We start from the raw sequence: 22899 nt of genomic DNA, 5'->3' as shown, positions 1-22899 counted from the left end.
CCACGGGGCCTGGGTGGGGGCTATTAAATAACCAAAACCCAGGTTTCTTTCGAGAAACAAAAGGACTGGATTCGAAATAAGGGTCTTTTCTAAAAGTGGGCAAAGAGTACATTAAAGAAAAACCGTGGCTACGTTCAAAGTGCTGGCATTGTATCTCCTGGAACCAAAATAAGGAAGATTCCTTTCTTCACAGTCACCCCACAAGTGACTGTGACGTTCCTGAACGCCCACACTCCTGGTTTTCAAGGCACTCCCCTGTCTGACCTTGAACTAAAGGCACTGTCCCCAGGCCCCTAGTGTCCCCTCTCCTGGAATAGGAAAAGCTATTTTCCCCGGAATTATTTACATTACTTCTATGATTGTAATTTTCTGGTCCTTGAGCCTTTTGTTCAGCCTCATAGTGCTTTCTTCTGAATTCTTACGACTGTCTCCTACTCTCTGCCTTCCATTTCCTGGAGAGGGGGGCCAGGAGGTCTGGGGGTCGAACCCGAGCAGGCCTTTCCCCTTCTCAAGACAGCTCTGGAGCCTGAGTCTCTATGAATCGACAACTAAAACTGCGCCTTGTGCCCTGACGAAAGTTAATGACCTAAGAGTCAAGTTTGAAACTCCTGCAGGAACACAGTGGAGCGGATTCCTGGCATCCGGCCCCGTGTCACTTATAAATGCGCCAAGAAAAAACGTCACCTAAAAAGCTTATACTTGTTCAAGCTTTGGTCCTGAATTGTAAAACTCCTGTCCTTTGAAATCAGCCCAGCGATAAGGCTATCTAGCAACCCTTGGAACCAGTGGAATTCAAAACAAAACAAGAAAAAGGCATTGTAGCGAGCCGCCCAGGGGCTCAGGGGCCGACGCAGTAGGGAAGTCTGGCGCGAAAGGGGTGGCTCGGGTTCCGGGCGCCGAGCTCGCCTTCGCCGGCTTTCGCTCCGCAGCCGGGCCCGGTGGGTCGTGGGCGGGCCCTAGAGGCCCCCGACCCCGGACGGAGAGAGGACACTCGTCGCCCGGCGTGCCCGGCTCGGGCGGGGGGACGCGGGCAGCCCTGGAAAGGCGCGGAAGCGGGGCGAGCGGGCCGGTGACTCAGCCTGGGGCGCGGGGCGGGCGGCGGCGCCGGACCCGGAGGGGTTAAGTGGGCGGGGCCAGCGACGCCCCGCCCCCCCGGGCCCGCCCCCGAGGCCGCGCCGCCCGGCAGTACTTATAGCGGCGGGCGCGGAGCGCGCGGCGTTCCTCCCGCTGGCCCCGGCCGCGGCGCGCTCCAGTGCCCCCAGCGACGGCGCCATGGAGCGGCCGGCGCCCCTGGCCGTGCTGCCCTTCTCGGACCCCGCGCACGCGCTGAGCCTGCTGCGCGGCCTGAGCCAGCTCCGCGCCGAGCGCAAGTTCCTGGACGTGACGCTGGAGGCGGCGGGCGGGCGCGACTTCCCCGCGCACCGCGCGGTGCTGGCGGCCGCCAGCCCCTACTTCCGCGCCATGTTCGCGGGACAGCTGCGAGAGAGCCGCGCCGAGCGGGTGCGCCTGCACGGCGTGCCGCCCGACATGCTGCAGCTGCTGCTGGACTTCAGCTACACGGGCCGCGTGGCGGTGAGCGGCGACAACGCCGAGCCGCTGCTGCGAGCCGCCGACCTGCTGCAGTTCCCGGCGGTGAAGGAGGCGTGCGGCGCCTTCCTGCAGCAGCAGCTCGACCTGGCCAACTGCCTGGACATGCAGGACTTCGCCGAGGCCTTCAGCTGCGCGGGGCTGGCGAGCGCGGCGCAGCGCTTCATCCTGCGCCACGTGGGCGAGCTGGGCCCCGAGCAGCTGGAGCGCCTGCCGCTGGCGCGCCTGCTGCGCTACCTGCACGACGACGGGCTGTGCGTGCCCAAGGAGGAGGCCGCCTACCAGCTGGCGCTGCGCTGGGTGCGCGCGGACCCGCCGCGCCGCGCCGCGCACTGGCCGCAGCTGCTCGAGGCTGTGCGCCTCCCCTTCGTGCGCCGCTTCTACCTGCTGGCGCACGTCGAGGCCGAGCCGCTGGTGGCGCGCTGCCCGCCCTGCCTGCGCCTGCTGCGCGAGGCACGCGACTTCCAAGCGGCGCGCTACGACCGCCACGACCGCGGGCCCTGCCCCCGCATGCGCCCGCGCCCCTCCACCGGCCTCGCCGAGATCCTCGTCCTCGTGGGCGGCTGCGACCAGGACTGCGACGAGTTGGTCACCGTCGACTGCTACAACCCGCAGACGGGCCAGTGGCGCTACCTGGCCGAGTTCCCCGACCACCTGGGCGGGGGCTACAGCATCGTGGCGCTGGGCAACGACATCTACGTGACGGGTGAGGGGACCGGGGGCCCGCCGGGAGGACCCTGGGTTAGCCTCCCGCGCCCGTGGGAGAGCGCGTTTTCCCGCTGGAGGAACCTGTGAATCCCGGGACCGCTCCACAGTGCGAGCGGCCCCTTGCCCGGCCCCCCGCCCCCAGCTGGCCAGTGGGTACATTTCTAGAGCTGGGGCTTTCGACCTAGAAGACCGTTGTGTGAGCGGGGACAAGCAGCTGCTTGTGGTCTCTTTGTTCCCGGTGCGGGGGTGCCAGCCTAGATGACAGATGAGCCCACTCCTTGCCCGGGAGGTGCCCCCACCCCCATTTGGATAGAGGATACAGGGTCATTCACCCCACACAATGGGTGCTTTCTCTTTTTCCCTAAGGAATCCAGGGACAGGCAGGGCCTGGAGCTCCGTGAGACATCCGTTCCGGGTCCTAGGGATTTCTCCCGCCCAGCTGAGCCACACGGGCCCCCTGACGCACTCATTCCGTCACCAGCGATAAGGTTCCCTCAGGCTTGCACCTAGGCTGTGCGCTAGGGGTCACATGGTGTTTAGGCTGCTGGCGGCCCAGCGACTGTAAACATGGTCACATGCTAAGAGGTTTTCTTCCAGTTACTTGGCCCAAACCCCAAAACACTGCCGAGTCATGCTGGGCGGGTCCCAGCCTGCTCTGGTCCTGGGCATCTCCCACATTTTTCATTAAAGATGAATCCCAGTTCAGACATGGGGCTACCTCCTTCCCTGGGGTGAAGAGGGGCGGTCTCTGTGACAGCTATATAAGGAAAGAACCGGACTCCGCAAGCACTGGGCCCTGCAGAAGGCTGTTATCAGGCAGTGAACCGAGGCTGGGGCCCGGCCCAGCCCGGCACATTCAGGAGAAAGCCAGCTCTGAGCTCTGGTGTGTTGTCGTCGTCGTCCTCCTCGTCCGTCCCCCGCCACCTCCGGTTGACAAGTGGAGGAATCCTGGCCTGAGGACACGCTCAGTTCCTCTTTGGCCTGCTGCTCTGTTTCAGCCTTTGCTGGAATATGCTGGAATGGGTCCCTTTCCAACCTGAGACTGGCCCTGAGTTTGGGAGCTGTGCCCTCCCAACATCCGAAAGTCTGGCCGGTGAACTCCCTCCCAGAACTGGTTAGACTCGCCCCAACTTTGCGCACCCCTTCCATAAATGTCTCAGCGGAGCAGCTAATCCTGTGGGTTTAGACAGGTGGCTGGGTCATTCCATACAGCTGCCTGTAGGGAATTTCATGGGGCAACAGCATGGCTTCAGCTGCCTTGGACAGTTACCCTTTACAAGGAAGCAAGCAGGTGGAGTGCACTTGTAAGAGCTTTGTCTTTTAAAAAACTCAAGGCTATGAGACAGACAGAATGTCATGCATCCTCTGCCCTGTGGCACCAACTTTGGGGACAGTAGGGGATGCGACCCCCAGGGTTCTTGGGGGTCCCTTCACACTGTGGAAATGCTAATGTGCTGGGAAGACCTGGTTTAATTTATAACTACAGCCAGCCCCACTGGTGGGGGGTTGGGGGGCTAGCTCTTTTTTGAAAGAAACGTGGAGAGAGTGGACATTGTACTTGTAGGGCTTGATGCATTTACCCGGACAGAGCACATGTCGGTAACCTGCACCTAAATCAAGAACTGGAGGCCCCAGAATTCCACTCCTGTTACTTGCCCTGTCAGGTTCTTGTGTACAGAGTGAAGTAGATTTCCTCTCCACTTGTCTTGGCGCTGGCTTGTTTTTGGGGGGGGGCGCGCCCAGGAAGGCGAGAATTCCTTCAACAAGTCCCTGTGCACCTTAACCCACCTGTTTTGTGGCTCGCCAGAAGTTTTGGCGCTGAGACGGATGCCCTGGTTCAGTTGAGGTGTTTGACAGTGTATGGGGCCGTCCAGACTGAGATTGCGGTTTACTCAGAATTGCGGCCACAGGGCCTTTGCTTGACCCACACAGATTTAGCAGTGTTCTTACGGCCTGAGGCTCTGTTGTCCTCCCGGGCTCTGGTCAGCATGTGCACGGACTTCGCCCCAGCATGGAGCCAGCCCCCAGCCGCGGCTTTGGTGACAGAGGACGGGAGGGGACCGGTGTTTACATTGAAACCCAATGAAGTTACTTCCTGCCCTGGGAGACTCTCTCGGGGAAGTTCACGGAGGCAGGGGTGGGTGACTCAGCCCGAGTCAGCATGGGCTGACCTGTCCCCCGCACGTCCCGGCAGGTGGGTCTGACGGCTCCCGGCTCTATGACTGCGTGTGGAGGTACAATTCTAGCGTGAACGAGTGGACAGAGGTGGCGCCCATGCTGAAGGCCCGCGAGTACCACAGCTCCTCCGTGCTGGACGGGCTGCTGTACGTGGTGGCCGCGGACAGCACGGAGCGCTACGACCACACCGCGGACTCCTGGGAGGCCCTGCAGCCCATGACATACCCCATGGACAACTGCTCCACCACCGCCTGCCGCGGCCGCGTCTACGCCATCGGCTCCCTGGCCGGCGAGGAGACCATGGTGATGCAGTGCTACCACCCGGACACCGACCTGTGGTCGCTGGTGGACTGCGGCCAGCTCCCACCCTGGTCCTTCGCGCCCAAGACCGTGACTCTGAACGGACTTATGTACTTCATCAGGTGAGTCCCCAGTGGCCGAGGCCGCTTCTCAGCCTTCCTTCCCAGGCCCGGTGCTGAGGCACGTACATCCTCACTGTGCTCCCCATTTCGTAGATGAGGAAGCAGTCTGAGCTGCGATCCCAGCCAGGTCTTTCCAACCTGGAGCCTTTGTTCTGCCCCGTTTCTTAGAACAGTTTCTGTGGGCTTCTAGGTTTCCTTAACCAAGGGATCCTAACTGAGGGAGTTAGAGCCTTTGATTGATTGATTAGAGTTGGGTCCTTCCAGAGAACTTGAGATTCCTAGAAGCTAAATAAAATGTGTTGCTTTGCCTGCTCTTCCACCTGGAGGATCCCAGTCTAAGTCCTGGTGGTTCTCAGAAGGCCCTTGTTATAAAGGAACCTGTCCTACCTAAGAGGGATTTTGAGTCTTAAAAAGACTAGGGGAGAGCTCTTTGGGCACTTGAGTCTCTGGGGAGGTGCTGCCTTGTCAGAGGGACCCCGTGTTCACCTGGCAGAGTGTCCGCGCTCAGCCGCCAGGTGCAGGAGGTAGGTGGGGGCTCCACCCCTTGATTTAAAGCAGCACTTAGGCCTTCAGTGCATGTGTGCAGGTCCTGTCCATTCCCTCCCTACCCGAGCTGGCACAGGGAAGCCTCACAGTCCTGCGGAGTGAATGCTGCTCTCTAAGGACCCCACAGCCACACTGGACCAGGGAGGGACCTGGGATGGAGCCGGCCCCAAAGCTACCTGGGGGACACAATGACGATGACGAGAGTCAGCACATGGCAGGGCCCTGAGCTTTCTGTGGCCTGTCTCCGAGTCGATCTCCGTGACCATCTGATGAGATGGGCACCGCTGGTCATCCCTGCTTCACAGATAGCAACGGAGGCTTCTGGGGGTAGGGGACATACGGGACGCACCAGGTTTGAAGCAAGGATAGCCAGCCCGGGTCCTGGTATGATGGTTTCCCTGGGCCGGGCTGTGTCCTTCCCAGTGTGGGGCGGAGATGGGTGGCCAGGGGGTCTTGGTGACCTGCCACAGCCAGATTCCCCCTCGTCATGGGCCAGTGGGCATCCGGGGGCTCCTGCTTGCTGTGCTCAGCCTCCATGTGTGTGTGTGTGTGCGTGCGCTTGCAGGTGTGCGTCCCTGCTCCTCCCTCCTCGGCCTGGAGCCTGTCTGAAGCTGTGGGACCAAGAGGGAAGGGTAAGGTCTGAACTGTAGTTTCCTCCGTCCCCTTTAGGCTGGGGCTTTGAATGGGGAGCCTCCAAGGAAGTATGTACTTCGCTCCCCTTGTCTCGAGTTCTAAGCTGCACTGGCCTTTGTCTGCCCCCCCCACTCCCCAAGACTCCCTTCTCAGGCTTTCTTGGTGAGCACCTTCAGCACAGAGATGGCACCGTTTGCCATGCATCCTTGTATGCCAGGAACCTACAGGGCCGCTCTGAGAAAGCCCTGGGATCTCCCCTAGCTCTGGTCCTGCTATAAAACATCATCTGACCCTTTACCCAGCTCTCCCTCCCCCAAGTGAAGGTAGATGTCTTCAGAGAGGGGCTGGGGACAGCTATAAATACTTCTCAGAGTGCCAGAACCTTGGCTTCAGCCCTTCAGTAGCAGTTCCAGCTTGAGCGCCTTTGAGAATGTCCTCCGTGCCCTGTGATCCTAGAGCAAAACGGGCTCAAGGACCAGTCTGCCCCCCAAAGGCCCCCTGTGCCTTGCTCCTCCACGATGGAGCCTCTTGTCAGTTGCTAACCGCCCTCCCCACCCCCCCGTGGAAGCATTAGGGTGCCCCCCATGCCCACTGTTAGCATTTGTATGGGTTCACCTAAGCCATTGGAGCCTGGGGGTGGCAGGCTCAGCTCTGCCTCAACACCCCGCCCCGCAAACCAGGCGGAGAGAGTGAGCAGCGGGGAAAGGCAGCCCAGTTGTCCTCGGGGGGAACAGTGCGGGCAAGGCCCGGGGTCTCGTTCTGATGCACTTGAGTGTTCGTCCCAGAGCCACCCAGTTCATGCACCCCGCTGCCTAATAAGCCACGTAATGCCCTGCTCAGAACGCCACCTGTCCGGGCAGCTCCTGTCCACAAGTACCCAGTGCTGGGCCGAGGCCTCAGCTCCTCAGCTGCTGCTGCTGCCCTGGGCCCCTCCCTTCTCCAGTGGCCCGCCCGGTCCCTGTGTGCGGCTCCTTGGCCGGGGTGCCCAGCCCCCCGCAGGAGGAGATGCTGGGAGCACCGTCCAGCCTGGCGCCTCCGGCTGCAGTTTATAGCTCTGTGCTGGGGGAGGGCGGCCAAGCTAATTATCCTCATCATGGGGGCCACAAACTAAGAATGGTTTTTACACCTTGAAATGGTTGGGGGGAAAAATATCCAAGCAGGAGTGGTACTTTATGATGTGAAAAGTTGCACGAAATTCACATTTCTGTGTCCATAAATACGGTTTTTGTGGAATGCAGCCAGCCCCTTAGTCTGTGGTCGCCCCCACGCATACGGCGGCAGGCGGCGTTGGGGAGTTGCTACGGAGTGTGCTGTCCGAGGCCCAGCTGACTGGCCCTTCTGCTGACCCCTGACTCGTTGCTGTCACTGCTGTTTGGGGGTTCGTGTCTCTGCTTTTCGAAGCTGGGCCTTTGAGCCTTTTGTTGCAGGGACCAAGAGGATGTCAAACAAGGTTGCAGGATCCTGACCCCAAAGGGAAGGGCAGCACTGGTGACCGTGGCTTTCCCGTGACCGTGGCTGTCCTGCTGGGCACCCAGGACACAGCAGGGAACGGGAGGAGACTTGGGGGGCTGACCACGGACGGGGCCAGGGCGCATGGCAGTGTGCCATGGGGCGGGCAGGAGGCTGGCCTGGCCCGGTCAGCCATGGAAGGGAAGACAAGCCCAGATCGGAAGACCGAGAGCAGATGGGTGGGAAGAGCTGTGATGAGTTCAGATCCGAAGTGGGGCCGCCGTGAGGGCAGGGAGGCTGCCCTGGTGTAGAGCGGTGGGAAGGGTTTAAGCACCGGAAGCTGTGTCTTCGGGTTTGAGAAGCAGAGTCTGGTTCCGGCCTCAGAGCCTAAGCCAGATAGGTGTGAGGGCCTGAAATTGGCCCCTGCAAACCAGCGCTAGGGTCTCACTGGCCTCTGGACTTCAGATGGCATCAAAGAAGTTCCCAAGGGACAGGGGCCTGTGTGGCCCTGCTCTCTAGCTCCTCACACCCAGGGATGCTTCCTCCTGACTCTGACACGTTCCCCCCCCCCCCCCCCACAGGGACGATTCTGCGGAGGTGGACGTGTATAACCCCACAAAGAACGAATGGGACAAGATCCCATCTATGAATCAGGTAAATACGCAAACGTGTTGGCATTGGAAGCACAGGCTTGTCCTGTTTTCTGGCCAAAGCGTTGCCATGACGTGTCTGGGAACTAGTCCTGGTGGGTGGGGCCTGTGTTGAGGCCTTTCCCAGGGTTATGTCACTTAAGAGAGGACTGGTTTTTCCCTCAGTTTGTACTGTGGGGCACTGAGACCTTACATAAATCCCTAGGTCAGACAGTTTAGTGAGTTCATCCACGCAGGCCCATGTTTATTGGGTACCTGCTTTATAAGTCAGAGAGCATGTGGGGAAGAACGTTCCACAGAGGGACAGCAAATGCAAAGGCCCTGGGGCAGAGTGTGCCTAGTGTGGTCGTAGAAGAAGCCCCCCAGCCCAGTGTGGCTGGAGCAGAGTGAACAAGGGGACAGCAGAGAGCATGAGGTCAGACAGGAGTGACCCTGAGAAGACATTTATTGAGTGCCTACTGTGTACCCTAAACAGGACACTGTTGCTATCTGATCAGGGTCTCTCCTCTCCGTTTGTTGAGAAGAGAGGTCTGTGATGGAGCTGGGAAAGCGTGGCAGCATTTGGCCACGTGGGCAGTTCCCTTAGTCCCAGAGAGTTGTGTAAATCCGCTCACATCTTTTTTGTCTTCCTTAAAATTTCCAAACCCGTTCTCATGCTACCTCTGCATGGCAGTTGTGACAACTGTCACAATTCCCAACATCCCAGTTTAACATTGTTACATTTAGGAAATGTAACTTTGTTTTTCCCCATAACGACCTATCCGTTATTAGAGCAAATTTGGGAAAGATGAGGTGGTCCGGTTTTGCGGGGCAGAGCTCAGACTTTTGGTCCAGACCTGGCTCTGCCTCCATCAGCCCCACAAAGCTGTTTTCCCACCTGTGGGACGGGGAGAGCAGCCCAGCCCAGCCCAGCATGCCTCGAGCTGATGCTTCTTGCGGGGAGACTCGCTGCTCCAGCAGCCTCCCAGCATCACAGGGACCAGGCATGGCCTGGGACCCCCTGGGGCCTGTTTTCTGAGCTGGGGTGTAGGAAGCGTGCAGGTCTGTCCTGGGAAGGGTGCGGAGGCCACCTTTCCCGAGAGTCCTGGGCACCTTCTCCATGGAGAGAGACGGAGGCGGTCCCAGCCCTGCCCTGGCTGCCAGCCTCCACTTGCCCATCCCCTTTGGCCCGCAGGTGCACGTGGGGGGCAGCCTGGCCGTCCTTGGAGGGAAGCTCTACGTCTCAGGTGGTTACGACAATACGTTTGAACTCTCTGACGTGGTGGAGGCCTATGACCCAGAGACTCGGGCCTGGAGTGTCGTGGGACGGCTCCCAGAGCCCACCTTCTGGCATGGCAGCGTCAGCATCTTCCGCCAGTTCATGCCCCAGATGCCCTCGGGCGGGCGCGGCTTTGAACTGGCCAGTGGCAGCAGCGACCTGGATGTGGCCCGGCCCCGGCTGCCGCAGAGCCCCGGCCAGCTGCACTAGCCCCGGCCCGGCCCGGGGAGGGCCTTGGTGCAGGTGACACGGCACGTCTGGGGGGCGGTGAGCCCCTCCTCCGTGCACCAGGACAGGCTGGGCTCGGCAGGTGGAGCCTGGGCTCGGGCTGCTGCGTGAGCCTCAGGCTCTGACCCCAGGAGAGTTTCTGTCCTTGTGGATGGAGCCTGACTCACAGCTGCTGGGACCACAGCCCGTTGCAGACGCCCCTCCCTCGGTCCAGGAAGAGCGGCCTCCGTGCCAGCCAAGGTCTCTGGCTCCAGCAGGTGACCCCTCCTGCTGCCCCTGCCTACACCTCCTTGCTCCCACCTCAGAGAGGAGGGCTACTTGTGGGTCTCAGTCCTCCTTTGAGAGTCTCGGAGTGGTCCAGGCTGGCCTTCCCAGGCCAGTGTGGAGCATCGGGAAGCAGGCCGATGATGGCTGCAGCAGGTCCCAAACTCCACGTCCAGTGCCGGACATCCCAGTGGGCCAGCTTCCCGGACAGAGGGGATCTGCCTACCTGGCTTCTCCCCCCTGCTGGGGTGTCACACTGAAACACTGGGGTGATCCCAGCAATGCAGCCCAGTGGGACCGGACAGGAGTGCGGCCTTGAAGAGGACCCCGAGGGACGTGCTGAGTAAATCCTATCTCCAATGAACCTGGGCTGAGGCAAACGCTGGGTGTCCCCATCCGCCCACCCCTCCAGCTGGCCTATTGCCACCTGCTTGGAGACCTCTCCGGGACTGTCCTCCCAGGTGGATGCAGGAGAGCGCAAAAGCCCACAGGTGCCAGGTGGTAGCTTCCTACTGGGAGGCCCGGGAGTTTGTCATGGAAGCCCAGCCAGGCAGATGGCTGCAGGTGCCCTCGCCCTCCCATGGGGGCAAAGGATCCTGCTGCTTCCAAAGGAAGCCCTGGGCAGGGCAGCCCCCACAGTGGGCTGCAAGGTTTGAAATGCAGTTTGGCCCTTCCTTAGAAGAAGGGGGAGGCGGGGAGGGAGGCAACGAAAAACAGTCCTGGATTGATTGCTTAATGTCTTCCGGTGCCGTTTCTGCAGGGCAGGGTGACGCCCCCCACTCCTCCAAAGCCTGGGGCTTCTCCAGGAGGGTGGCAGGAGGAGCTCCTGCCTCCACAGCTCAGGGGTCCCTGGTTTTCTCTGCGGAGTGAGTGGTCTTGTCTTCCCCAGATCCCCAAGTAACTTTTGGTTGGATTTGTCTTTCTTCCAAAGAAGAGGATGTTCCCATCTCCCTCATTAGAAACACGGAAAGCAAGTGTTCATTGAGTTGCCTTTCCCAGTGAACTAAGTTGGAGATGCGTTCTTACCAGGAGAAGAAAAATCTTCTAGCACTACCCCTCCATAAGCAGCCCTGAAACACTATTGGCCAGAGGGTATGGGTGGTTCTGGGGAGGAAGTCTTGTGGCCTCAAGAGCCATAGGCTGGGGTCCCCACCTCATGCCCTCATGGTCAGGTTAGACTCCTTGCTCCGGAACCCCCCGCTGGAGCAGCTCCAGCTCACAGCCATCCCCTCCCATCCCCTCGGGCGTCCCCCACCTGGTCACCTCCGCACACCCACTGTGCCTGGCGCTGTGGGAAGACGGGGTGGTGGGCCTGCCTGGGACTCTCCTGCTGGGCAGGCCTAGGGCTGTGGGATCCCTTGGGCCTGGGCTTCTTCATGCCCAGGTCTCACCTTCAGCCCTCCTCGTAGGAGTGTTGTCGTCCCCCAGGTGGTGGTCTGACTCCACGCTCCCCGGGCTGGGGATGCCTGTCTCTGGCTTGGTGCCTTCCCAGCAGGCTAAGCCCCCGGAGGTCGCCCATGCTCTGTGAGGCTGCCCAGGCAGGATGGCTTGTCTCCTGGCAGCGGCAGGGGGAGGCCAGGGCTGCACCACTCGGGACTGATGGGGCCCTGTGCCAGCCACTGGGGCCTGCCCACTTGGTGAGGGGACATGTCACACAGGTAGATGTGGCAACTGCTGCCCAGTCATCTGCAGAGCGCCCTCCCAGAGGAAGAACGCAGGTCTGGACCTCGTGGGCGCGCTCTGCGAGGGCAGGGTGGACACGTGCCGTGGTTGCTGGAACTCTCCCGGCCTCCCTCCAGTGGGGCTGGGCTCAGTCAAGGTCAAGGATTTCCTGTGGTCGGTGACTTACAGGGAGAGGTATCCTGTAACACGTTTTTGTTGGGACGGGGCACTGCAGACACCTTCTTGTTTTTCTTACAAAAGCAGCTTTTGTGGGCCACACAGCAGGCGCGGTCAGTGCTGAGCGCTGGTGCCCACTCAGGCCTTTGTGTGGCCTCCCCTGCAGAAGCTCCCTCACGGCGGGGGCCCCGCGTCCTGGTTCCTACTCCTTCTGGGACTTCACTGCAACTAGCTACCATGTGACTGACCGCCCCCGTGTCTGGCGGCCACGCAGGTGGCGGCTGGTGGCTCTGCGCTCGCTCTCGACTTCCACGGCTCCCCCCCACCCAGACCCCGTCTTTGGTTTGGAACACCAGGGGCAGGAAGGGGAGACAGCAGCCTCAGTAGCAGCAGGTTCCTGCAGACCCCAGCTGGGGGCCTGGGCTCAGGGACGGCCCTCCCTTGCCCCCACTGCTCCCCCTGGCAGGGCCCTCGGCGCTGAGGCCCCCACCACTTGGGGATGTCTGCACACTGACTGGGCTCAGAGGTGGGCCAGCTGGGGGTGGGGCTGTCTGTGTGTTGGATGTACAGAACTTTCGGTCTGTGAGACAAATTAAGTTATGAAAATTCAGTGACTTGTATTTAATGCTGATTTGCTATAAAGTATTCTATATTTATATGATTTGAGAGACTCTTGTGTACTAAAGGACATGCCCCTTTCGGTGTCCAACATCTAGTTCCAACCTCAGAGGGTGGGGCAGATTTGTCTATTTATTTGTTCTATAGGCCTAGGTGTCCGGAATCCTGTTTAAGATTTTAAGATGCCTTCAATATATACTTTTTGAAATAAACTATTTCCTATACACCTGGTGTCATGGTCTTTATCCTGCTGTTGGTGTCTTAGAAACTTGGGCAGAGGCAGAGCAGTGTAGGGCTGTCCCCGTTCCAGCAGGGGAAGGGGACAGAGTTTGGGGTGCCCAGGGCTCATGCTAACAGTCTTGGAGCAAAGCTTTTAAGGCCCTTTGTCTCATCATTACAAGGTAGGAAGTGGTGGGAAGAGGAGGCTGAGCCCCAGACGTGCAGAGTGCAGGTGCCCAAGTCCGACCCTCATTTGCCGCTCCAGAGCTGGTTTGGCCTCCCTGACTCCCCCTCTTGGCACTCTGCCCCCTGCCTCGCTTTCCCCTACTCCTGAAGGTGGGGTCTCCAGTGGTCAGACCCCATCTGCAGTGGGCAAACTTCAGACCTGGGGTAGGGGGAGAGACCATGGGTCCCTTGGCCCGCGAAGCTCAGAAAGGCTCCTCACATAGGATCCAAGGAAAAGGCCAATGCCTGGGCAGGGAAAGGGAGCATTTTGAGGCCATAGTTTATCATCTTTTTAATAACTTCACCAGGGGCGCCTGGGTGGCTCAGATGGTTAAGCGTCTGCCTTCAGCTCAGGTCATGATCCTGGGGTCCTGGGATTGAGCCCCGTATCGGGCTTTCTGCTTAGCAGGGAGCCTGCTTCTCCCTCTCCTTCTGGTCCCCCTGCTTGTGCTCTCTCACTCTCTCTGTCAAATAAAATCTTTAAAAAAAGTAATAACTTCACCGAAGTAGACTTGAGAGAGCGCATAGCCTGGGCATCGGTTGTTGTACCTGAATATGGTCTTTACCGGAGTGCCCCAGCGGTCAAGGAATAAAAGGAAAGATGTTTAGATGGGTTCTGGGTCTAAAAGACATCACTGTCCTCCTCAGACTCCAGGAGGAGCTTGGCATCGCGTGGGGCTGGTGTTTCGGGAACGTCCCAGGGATGCGATTTAGGTCGTGCTTGACTTAAGCTCTTGGTCACGACCATCACTACCCAATTCAGAATTTGCTCTGTGCCAAGCACTGAGCAGGGACCCTATGCTCGGGTAGGGCGGTTGTAAACTGCGTGAGGTCCTTAACACCCATCCCTTCCCCCTGAATCTGGGGAGTGACGCTCTGGTGACTGCCTGGACCAACACAGCCTGGCAAAGGTGACACTGTGTGACTTGAGGGCTACGTCATAAAAAGGCCTCACAACTTTGGCCCGGCAGCCAGCCACCATGCCGGGAGGAAGCCTGTGGAGAGGGGCCTAGGCCCACAGCCAACACCATGTTGCCAGGCATGGACCCCCGCCCTCCAGCCTCCAGGGAAATCCTCGGGTGGCCTGCCATCCAGCCACAGGTAACTGCAACAGTCCTTGTCTACAACATGCGTACTGTTCCCAGCTCCATTAAAAATGAGGAAATGGGGGGCACCTGGGTGGCTCAGTCGTTAAGCGTCTGCCTTCGGCTCAGGTCATGGTCCCAGGGTCCTGGGATCGAGCCCCGCATCGGGCTTCCTGCTCTGCGGGAAGCCTGCTTCTCCCTCTCCCACTCCCCCTGCTTGTGTTCCCTCTTTCGCTGTGTCTCTCTCTCTGTCAAATAAATAAAATCTTTAAAAAAAAAAAAAATGAGGAAATGGGGCGCCTGGGTGGCTCAGTTGGTTAAGCGACTGCCTTCGGCTCAGGTCATGATCCTGGAGTCCCGGGATCGAGTCCCGCATCGGGCTCCCTGCTCAGCAGGGAGTCTGCTTCTCCCTCTGATCCTCCTCCCTCTAATGCTCTCTGTCTCTCATTCTCTCTGTCTCAAATAAATAAATAAAATCTTTAAAAAAAATAAAAATAAAAATGAGGAAATGAAGCAATCATTTGGTTGGGTCACAGTGCTATAAATAAAGCTGAGAAGGAATTTGGGTGCCAGCACCCACGCAACCTTCCTCCGTGATCTAGCACCCGGCCCTGCTGTCCCTGTGGCTGCTGAACCCGGGGATGACAACAGGGCCTCCTGTCATTCTAAGCCTGGCCGGGCCTGAACTCCAGGCCCCCTGGACAAGCAAAGCAAGTTAGGACCCTCCCAAGGGAAGGATCCTTTCTGTGGTCCTCTGCCAGCCAGGGTTCAGAGCTTGCTTAACCACAAGCCCTTCCCTCAGGCTCCCCAGTGGGATCTGCTGCACACTAGCAAGGCAGAGTCAAGCGAGCAAGGTCATCATCAGGGGCCCTGGCCACTCGGTTCTGACTCCAGAGCCTTAGTAATGAATTCTACCCCCACCGGCTGGCAGCACCACAGCCGTGAAACAGGAATGCCCCCACTCCCAGTTCTAGAACCCTGACAGGGACCAGACACGGAGGGGAGCACCTGGGCGTCTCGCTCTGCTGAGGTCTTCCCGACAAGGTGGGGAAGCTGCTGGCTGAGCAGCACCCCGAGGTGCAGAGATGGCCAGGCAGGGACCGTTTCTTCTAGAGGACATGATGGGAAAGCAGCACACCCCTGGAGAACAGTTACCAGGGAACCACCAGATAGCCTGAAACGCTGGAGTCCAAAGCCGTGTGGTTTATTAGGGGCAGGGGCCAAGGGGGCTGTGGCGGCAGGGCGGCTACGTGTCACAGTCCTCGGGGATGGCTGCCGTGATGATGAGTGAGGGCTCCATGACGCCCGGGCTCACCAAGCTCTCCTCCGCACAGAGTCTCTGGCCAGGGAGCTGGGAGGCCAGGCCGCCCTGGGCCAGGGACGCCACGATGACCTCAGCCGAGCCCACCTCCAGCTCGGCGGGGGGCTGGAGCGCTACCACCACCATCTTCTCGTCCTCAATGACCAGGTTCCGGAGCTTGCGCTGCCGTGGATTGTAGTTCTCTACCCGGTCGTGGATCTCCATGTGCCTCCGGAGGTGGGCCTGGGGGGCAAGGGGACTCAGGGCTGGGCCGGGAGGGGTGCGGGGCCAGAGGGGGCAGGAGGAGGGACTCTGGCCCCAGGCCTACCTGCCGGGTGAACTTGTAGCCGCACTCCGTGCACTCGAACTTCCGGACCCCCTTGTGCCTCCTGACGTGCACGCGCAGCTGCTCCACGGCTGAGGGAGGGGAGGGGAAGGGAGGGGCGGGGCCCCAGCGTCAGCAGAGGCAGAAAGTGGGCAGAAAGTGCTGGGATGAGAGGAGGTCCTGGGGTATGCGGCTGCTATACGGGCCCCGCCGGGCTCCAGGAGCACCCCAAAGGCACTTCTGCACAGGACCCTCCGGAGCCTCCACCCCCACCTCGCAGCAGCTCCAAGATTCTCTGGCAAGAAGGTTTCGTGCCAAGGAGGAGCGCGTAAAAGCCACTGCTACACCTGGCCTCTCCCGGCGGAGACGCTCCAACCCCGGCAGCTCCCCACGGGGCGAGCCCACGGAAGCGCGAGGCACGGGGCCTTCCGCAAGCCCAGGTACCTTTGAAGGTCTTCCCGCAGATCTGGCAGAAGTGGGGCCGGCCCTCCTGGTGGCGGCTGGCCACATGCCTCAGCAGGGGCCCCTTCTCCGTGAAGCGCTGCTCGCAGAACTCACAGCTGAAGGGCCTCTCACCCGTGTGCGTGCGGTTGTGCTTGTCCAGGCTGGCTGTGGGGACAAGGCGGGGCCTCAGTCACCGGGCCTCGGCCCCAGGACAGTGAGAGGATGGGCCTGCCTCACCTTGGGTGCGGAAGGTCTTCCCACAGAGGTGGCACTGGAAGGGCTTCTCGCCTGTGTGCGTGCGCAGGTGCATGTTGAGATTGGCCTTCTGGGTGAAGGCGTGGCTGCAGAACTCACAGACATACGGCCTCTCGTTCCTGTCCGGGTCGGGGACACAGACGCCATCACCAAGGGATGTGGCCCCCTTCACTCTTGCCCGACCCGAGGAAACCTGACGCAGTGGGACCAGCCCCAGGCCGAGGCCAGCTGTGCGGAAGAGGGGCTAGGGCCGTGCCAGGAAAGGGGCACCAGCTTCATCCCAGGAGCCGCAGGACAGACTCTCCCCACCCCGGCTTCCTGCCTGGCAAACTCACTCATCCCTCAGGTGCCATTACCAGAGCGGCTACAGTCCCATGCACGCCTCAGCCAACTGTCTTCCAGGCCCACTCACTGGCCTGGAGCCAGCAGCAGGACCAGCCCTGGGGAAAAACCACCAGTCCACACCTGTGCTTGGCCTTGATGTGCATCTGCAGGCCATTTCGGCTCGAGGCCCTGTGTCCACACTCCTCGCACACGAACAGCTTCTCCCCACGGTGCTTGAAAGCCTCGTGCAGCTGCAGTTCCGTCCGGGACAGGAAGCACTTGGCACAGGTAGGACACTGTGGGGCAACGGAGCAAGACCAGGGTGAGGGCAGGGCGGGCCCCCTGGTCCTCTGTGCGACAGCAACCACGCGGCCTGCCTGGCTGCGACCACCTCTCGCTACTGCCAGTTCCCAGCCCCCAAGCACAGCCTGGCACTCACAGCGTGGGGCTTGGGGGCTCCATGTAGTTTGATCAGGTGGCTCTGCAAGTCCTTCTTCTGCATGAACTGCTGGGAGCAGGAGGAGCACTGGAAAATAGGCCCAAGGTCACCTCTTAGGCCACCCACACCAACGGGACCCCGGCTGCCCCCAGGCTGTGGAGGCAGGAACCCAAGGGCAGGGCCCAGCCCAAGATGCCAGGAGGTTCCGTGACCTGGCGTAAAGGATGCTCCAGGGAGGGCCCCCGGTGCCATGACCACAGGGACGCTAAGCCTGCCCTCCATGGAAAGAAACAAGGCCCCAGCAAGGGCCAGTGTCCCTGCCTGAAGGTAGGGGACGCTAGATGGGTAGGGAAGGCTGGGCATCTTGACGGCTAGCAAGGAGGAGGCGCCTAACATCATCCCACGTATAGGGCTCGGCAGGAGAGATCCTGGGGCTGCCCCCCCCCCCCCACGGCCCTGGGGACAGGCCAAGCCTGACCTTGTAGGGCATCTCCCCCGTGTGGGACACCATGTGGACCCGCAGCTCCATCCTCCGGCGGAAGGTCTCCTGGCACACGGAGCACGTGAAGACCTGGCAGTGTGAGGGGCAAGCAGGGCCGGCATCAGGGGGGGGCCTCTGCCTGCGACAGCAGCCTCTGCCCGGGCTTCCACTCGCTGCTGGGAGGAGTCTGCCCGAGGGGGGGGACGCTAGGGTGGGAGAGGGCAACACGTGACCTGCCTGCCCTGACCCTGACCAAAGCTGAGCACTGCAAACCCACCACGCTAGGCTGGGGGCAGGGGCCGAGAGACCTCCCCCGCAGCCCCCACCCCTGGCAATAGGCCTCTAGGAAGAGGAGGGTGGAGTTTAGCTGCCCATGTCACATGGCCCAGTCCATGGGGTGGGGGCAGGTGGCCAGGTAGCCTTTCTCAGCAGCCATCCCCCACCAAACACCCCTTCTCCAGAGTCCAGGTGCCCACGCAGGCAAGCCCAAAATGCTTCCCACAAAGTCCCTCCTGATCTTGGGACCGATGTCCCCACCTGTAATACCAGGGAGTGGACTCGATGGCATCCAAGGACACTCCAGCTCTCGAGTTTACAGTCCTAAGACAGTCTCCTGGGGGCCCCTCTCAGATGGCAGGAAGACAAAGGCCAGCATGCCCCTGCCCACAAATCCTGGGCCAACCCACAAGTACCTGTTCCGAGCGGTTCATGCAATTCCGGGCTTCATGCTCTACAAGGTTCTCCTTCCGAAAGTAACACTTGCCACATTTGGGACACTCGAAGGGTTTCTCCCCAGTGTGTTTCCTGCCAGGAAAAGCCACAGAGGGTGTGGGGCCTGAGCGACTTCCCACTGCTCCCTCACCAGCAGTGCTGGGCTCCAGAGCAGAGAGGAAGAGCGGTCCTAAGGCCAGCCATGGCCCCCACGTGGCTTGTTCAGACCTGGCTGATGAAGCCGCACAGGTGCACCCAGAAACCCTCCTCCTCGTGGGAGCCTGCACAGCTGCGTGTGGGAGGGGCCACCCCAAAGCCACACAGACCCAGCTGGCTAGCATCTCGGCAAAGACAGAAATAATCCCTGGGTCCTGACTCCCTGGAGAAACCACCTAGTCCGCCTCAACTTCTGTGGGCTTTACCATCAAAACCATAGCCAGAACCTGACCACTTCACCTGGCCTCCACTGCTGCCGCCTAGTGCAGCCAGACCATCCCCTGCCCTGCTGCCTGAGCCTCATGCCTCGTCTCGTGCTCCACGCCTGCCTCCGCCAGAGTGAACTTCAGCAGCCAGAGCGACCCTTAGGTATAGTCAGACCTCAGCGCCTCTTTGCTCCCAACCCTGCAACACTGCCCATTTCACCCTGAGAAAAGGCCGGGGCCTATGAGGCATAGTCAGCCGGCCACTTACATCGGGGCCTTGATCCCCAGGTCTGGCTCCCTGACGTTCGCCAACCCACTGGCTCACCCTAGGCCTCTGCTCCGGCCCTCGTCGACCCACAACACTCCCCCCAGCCATTCACTTGGTAAAGGTCCTCACCTCCTTTGAGTCTGCTCCAAATTCCTTTCTTTAAAACTGCAACCCCACCCTACCCTGAACTCCCCAAGCTCTAGGCGGGGCTCTGCCCCTGCTTTCTTCTGTGGCACCTCCCATCTTCCACCACACAGTCAAGTTGCCGTCTGTCAGTTCCAGTCTGCGCAGCCCTGCTGAGAGGCAGGCTCCCTGAGGCCTCTGCTTTATTCGCTAAGGTACCCCAAGCACCCAGAACAGTTTTGTCAGCCGCCTAGCAGAATGAGCTAAATGAACCTTGACCTCAGAGCACCTGAGCGGCACCGGAAGAGCTCTTACTAGTTCTCAGAAGCCAGACGTTTCTCTCATCCTCTGCCCCTCCACTGACTATCCTCATCCGAACGACCTCACGAGGGCGTCACCCCCTCGCAGTTCTCAGGGCCAGTCCAGCAACCTGCGGCCCAAGGTAGGGATGGGGACGGTGCCTGCACCCGAGCCTCACGCTGGGGGAGCATCAGGCAGATGTGGACCACCCCAGGGGGCCTCCCACACTGGCACTTCCCCAGACCCCACTGGCCGCAGCTGCCCTGAGCTGCCCCAGAACAGGCGAGCAAACATCACCCAGCAACGACTCCAGCCCGTCACTGCCGGCTTCCCAGAGCGTCACGCTGAGAAAGCGTGTGTGGCCCAACCTGGCTTGGCAAGAAATCAGGCTAGTGATGACTTGGACTATGAAATGGCAGGTCTAGAAAGCATGTCTCCTAGTTGCCCTCCCTGGAGGCCTTGCAGAGACCTGGAGTGGCGCTGTCAGGAAAACCATGACCATGGAAATGGTCTGTGCTGAGTCAGCAGCCAGGGCCCCCCTATAACTACTGAGCACTTGAAATGTGGCTACCGCATCTAAGAAACTGAACTCATTTTTACTTTTATTTTAAGTTAGCATAGCTTCGTATGGCATCTCGTTACCTTTTCAGACAATGCAGGTTTAACAAATGATCCCTTACGCTCCACTGATATCCTGGGGCTACCATTTCCCCAGAAAATCATAGGAGGCACCAACCCTAAAGACCGACACCTTGGCCCCAAGCCCACATTGCCAGGCTTTAGAAATACTGCACAAGGCCATGGGTTTCTCTCATCCCCTTGGCAGAAGGCAGCTACAGGCCAAGGTCCCCAGTGAGTGGAACTTATTAACAAGGTGTCCACAAACCCGCTCAGAGTAGGAGAGGGAGAAAGAAGAAACCTGACCCAAGGCCACGTTCTCATTCCCTGATGATGAGAAGCAGGTCGACATCAGGCACTGCGTGAGTCTGCGACGGAGCCCCCCAGCCCCCACATGGCCCAGAAGAGGAGAGTGCAGGCCCCTCCCCCAACAAGGGAATAGCAGACAGGAAAAGAAAATAAAAAAACAGACCGTTTACCTGTTGTGGACTTTTAGATAATATTTGCTGAGGAACTTTTTATGACATGTGGGGCATTCAACTGGCACCGCTGTACCTTTTCTGTTCTCAGCGGGCTCGGCTGCCAGGGAACCTGCGCTCAGGGCTGGCTCAGCAGCACACGGCTTTCTGATCATGTTTGATTTCCTCCTGGTCGGCAAGGTCTCAGTCTCTGAAACGTAATCACCATCCCCGTCGTCCTCAACTTGAACCACCACTTCCCACTAGAGCAGAAAAGGCAGCAGGAAGCGAGGTCACCAAATTAATCAGAGGGAGTTCTGGGGACAGACATACAGGGCAGCCAACTCCATCCAGTTCCATCCCAAGGCCCAACCCACAAACATCCCCAGATGATTTCCTTTATCAGTGACTATTCCCATCAGGGTCCTATGGCAGGCCCCATCGGAATCTCGGATTTGGAGGGCAGTGGCTCTATCTGTGGGGAGCTGGAAGTCTGGCCGGATTTCACTACCCTCGGGAAACACCTGTAACGCTGAGGCCAGCTATCCAACCCCAAAAGGCTGCCAATCCTCGACAGCTGTGACTCACAGAAAGGTCAGCCTGAGGCTGCAGGATGGAGCCGGGTTCCTGGATTTGGAGAAAACCTATTCCAGACCCACGTAATAAAGATTCTACCTTGGGGTCCAGATTATCCCAGAAAAGTGTCAGTCTCTCCCCAATGACTCCCACCTCCCCATTCCCAGCACCCTGGGCACAGTACCTCATTATTCCCGCCCTGCAGCTGGACACCTTCAGCCTCAAAGGGCCTTGGGGGCACTTTGCAATCCTCAGGCTCCTTATCCTCTCGGGGACAGAGCTTCAAGGCCTGCTTGAGTTTCCCACGGTGGAAGGAGGGACTCTCACTTTGGGCAGGGAGACCAAGCTGGGGCTTCTCGGGGCTGTGACTGCCACCGATATCCTGGTCCCTGGGGACCTGACCCAGTGTCTTCGAAACTTCCTCTTCCTCCAAGCCTGCCGGCTCCTTGAGGTGGCTGTTCACGTTCCGGGGGGCAGGTTTCCCCAGCCCACTCTGGCCGCTCGGTGCCTGCCCCACTGAGGTTTTGGGTTTGAAACTCTGGCACAGCTCCACAGCCTCTGGCACTCGCAACTCCCTGGCTGCCAAGAGCACCTGATCCCGGTTTCCTGAGGTGAGAGCAAGGTGACCAGTATAGAAGAAATCCAACAGGAGACCAAAGATCTCAGCGAAGCCGGCAGGGAGGACGACACTACCCCCTGAGCCATCCCCATAGAGGCTCTGGAAGAAGTGGCTGCAGCAGGCAAGGACACTCCAGTGTGCCTTGAACACCAGGCCCCCCACATCCAGGGTGGCATCGCAGTACTGGCCTTTCTCCCGCTGCTTGTTGAGCTCCTGCAGAACCCTCACACTGTGCTGGATGAATGAGCCATCCATGTTCTGTCTGGGGGAGAGGAAGGCAGAAGTGACATGCTGGCCAACCCAACCCAGGAGTAGCAAGGGAAAGCCCCTGGACCGGGGAGAGGGAAAGGGGAGGTGCCCTCTACTCAAACAGTCACATTTATCTCAAGGAGGGTTTGGGTCAAGGTTAGAGAGTGCCAGCTGAGCCAGGAATGGAGTGAACGCCTCCCTGGAGATGGAGGCCCGGTGAGCAGCCCATATTGGGTAGGCCAGAAGCATGGCTTGGCGGGGGACAGCACAGGGGCGTGAAGGGGTGCGGGTGGAAGGAATCAGAGTAAGAAAAGAGACGGAGGATCAGGGCGAACTGACCGGCCTGGCACGGCGAGAGGACCCGTGGCAGGGGAGGGCTGCGGGTGCGGACAGATGAGCAGAACCCACGCCGCGCCTACACGTCCCGGGAGGCCGGACGGAAGGCGGCCACAGCGGCCCGCAGTCCTTCCCTCCCTCGCCCTGTTCCCCCAGACCTCCTCACCCGTACCCGTGCTCCCCGCGTCGGCTCCACAGACCCCGGACCCTGTGGTCTCCACAGCCCCCCTGACCAACTGCCCGGACCGTACGTGCGCGCCCGACCGCACGGAGACGCCACCGCCGCCGCCGCCGCCGGACGTGACGTCAGGGCGCGCCGGACGGGGCGAACGACTCGGAGGCGCCGGGCTTCTAGCCCCGCCCTCGGGGCGGGGCCAGGCAGAGAACGGCCAATGGGATGGGGAGAGGGGGCCCGGCCGGGTTCTCTCAGCGTTGGGCTCGCCTCCCGGAGTTGCTCGGCAACGCCAAGCTGGGCGCGGGCTCTTCCCCCGCTGGGCCGGGTCCCCGGGTTCCTCAGCCTGGAGGAGGTAGCGCCCCACCCTCGTCCCAGACAGCAAGCGCAGCCAGGACGCACATTTCACCGCTTTATCGGCAGCCCGGAGCCCGGGCTGGACTCCCGTGAGCTTACACTGTCCGAGCCAAGACTGAGGAGTCCAAAGGCCTCCCGGACAGCGCAGGGCGCGCGCGCCTCGCTCGACCCTCGACCCTCGACCCTCGGGGCAGAGGAGGCGTCAGGCCCAAC

General features: G+C 60.2%; 2 protein-coding genes across 2 annotated transcripts; one reads left to right on the top strand and one right to left on the bottom strand.

Annotated features, from left to right (window-relative positions):
* The first annotated feature begins 1235 nt into the window (after positions 1–1235).
* On the top strand, positions 1236–12600 carry KLHL21 (kelch like family member 21). Its single transcript, XM_021684009.2, has 4 exons — positions 1236–2293; positions 4490–4895; positions 8105–8177; positions 9348–12600. Exons 1-4 carry the CDS (start codon positions 1273–1275, stop codon positions 9639–9641), a joined length of 1794 nt encoding a protein of 597 aa, XP_021539684.2. The 5' UTR covers positions 1236–1272; the 3' UTR covers positions 9642–12600.
* Positions 12601–15091: 2491 nt separating this feature from the next.
* ZBTB48 (zinc finger and BTB domain containing 48) lies at positions 15092–22445 on the bottom strand. The gene is made up of 11 exons (XM_021683394.1): positions 22330–22445; positions 21138–21834; positions 20399–20640; positions 18170–18281; positions 17475–17567; positions 16997–17083; positions 16699–16853; positions 16216–16352; positions 15979–16143; positions 15538–15626; positions 15092–15452 (listed from the first exon to the last, which is right to left on the bottom strand). The coding sequence occupies exons 2-11, from the start codon at positions 21825–21827 to the stop codon at positions 15156–15158; spliced, it is 2067 nt and encodes a 688-aa protein (XP_021539069.1). The 5' UTR covers positions 21828–21834; positions 22330–22445; the 3' UTR covers positions 15092–15155.
* Between the last annotated feature and the right edge of the window lie 454 nt (positions 22446–22899).

The sequence above is a fragment of the Neomonachus schauinslandi genome, chromosome 4 (genome assembly GCF_002201575.2).
Source record: "Neomonachus schauinslandi chromosome 4, ASM220157v2, whole genome shotgun sequence".
Classification (NCBI taxonomy): domain Eukaryota; kingdom Metazoa; phylum Chordata; class Mammalia; order Carnivora; family Phocidae; genus Neomonachus; species Neomonachus schauinslandi.
The sequence above is the reverse complement of the archived record's forward strand: the minus strand, read 5'-3'. Positions and strand labels throughout refer to the sequence as shown.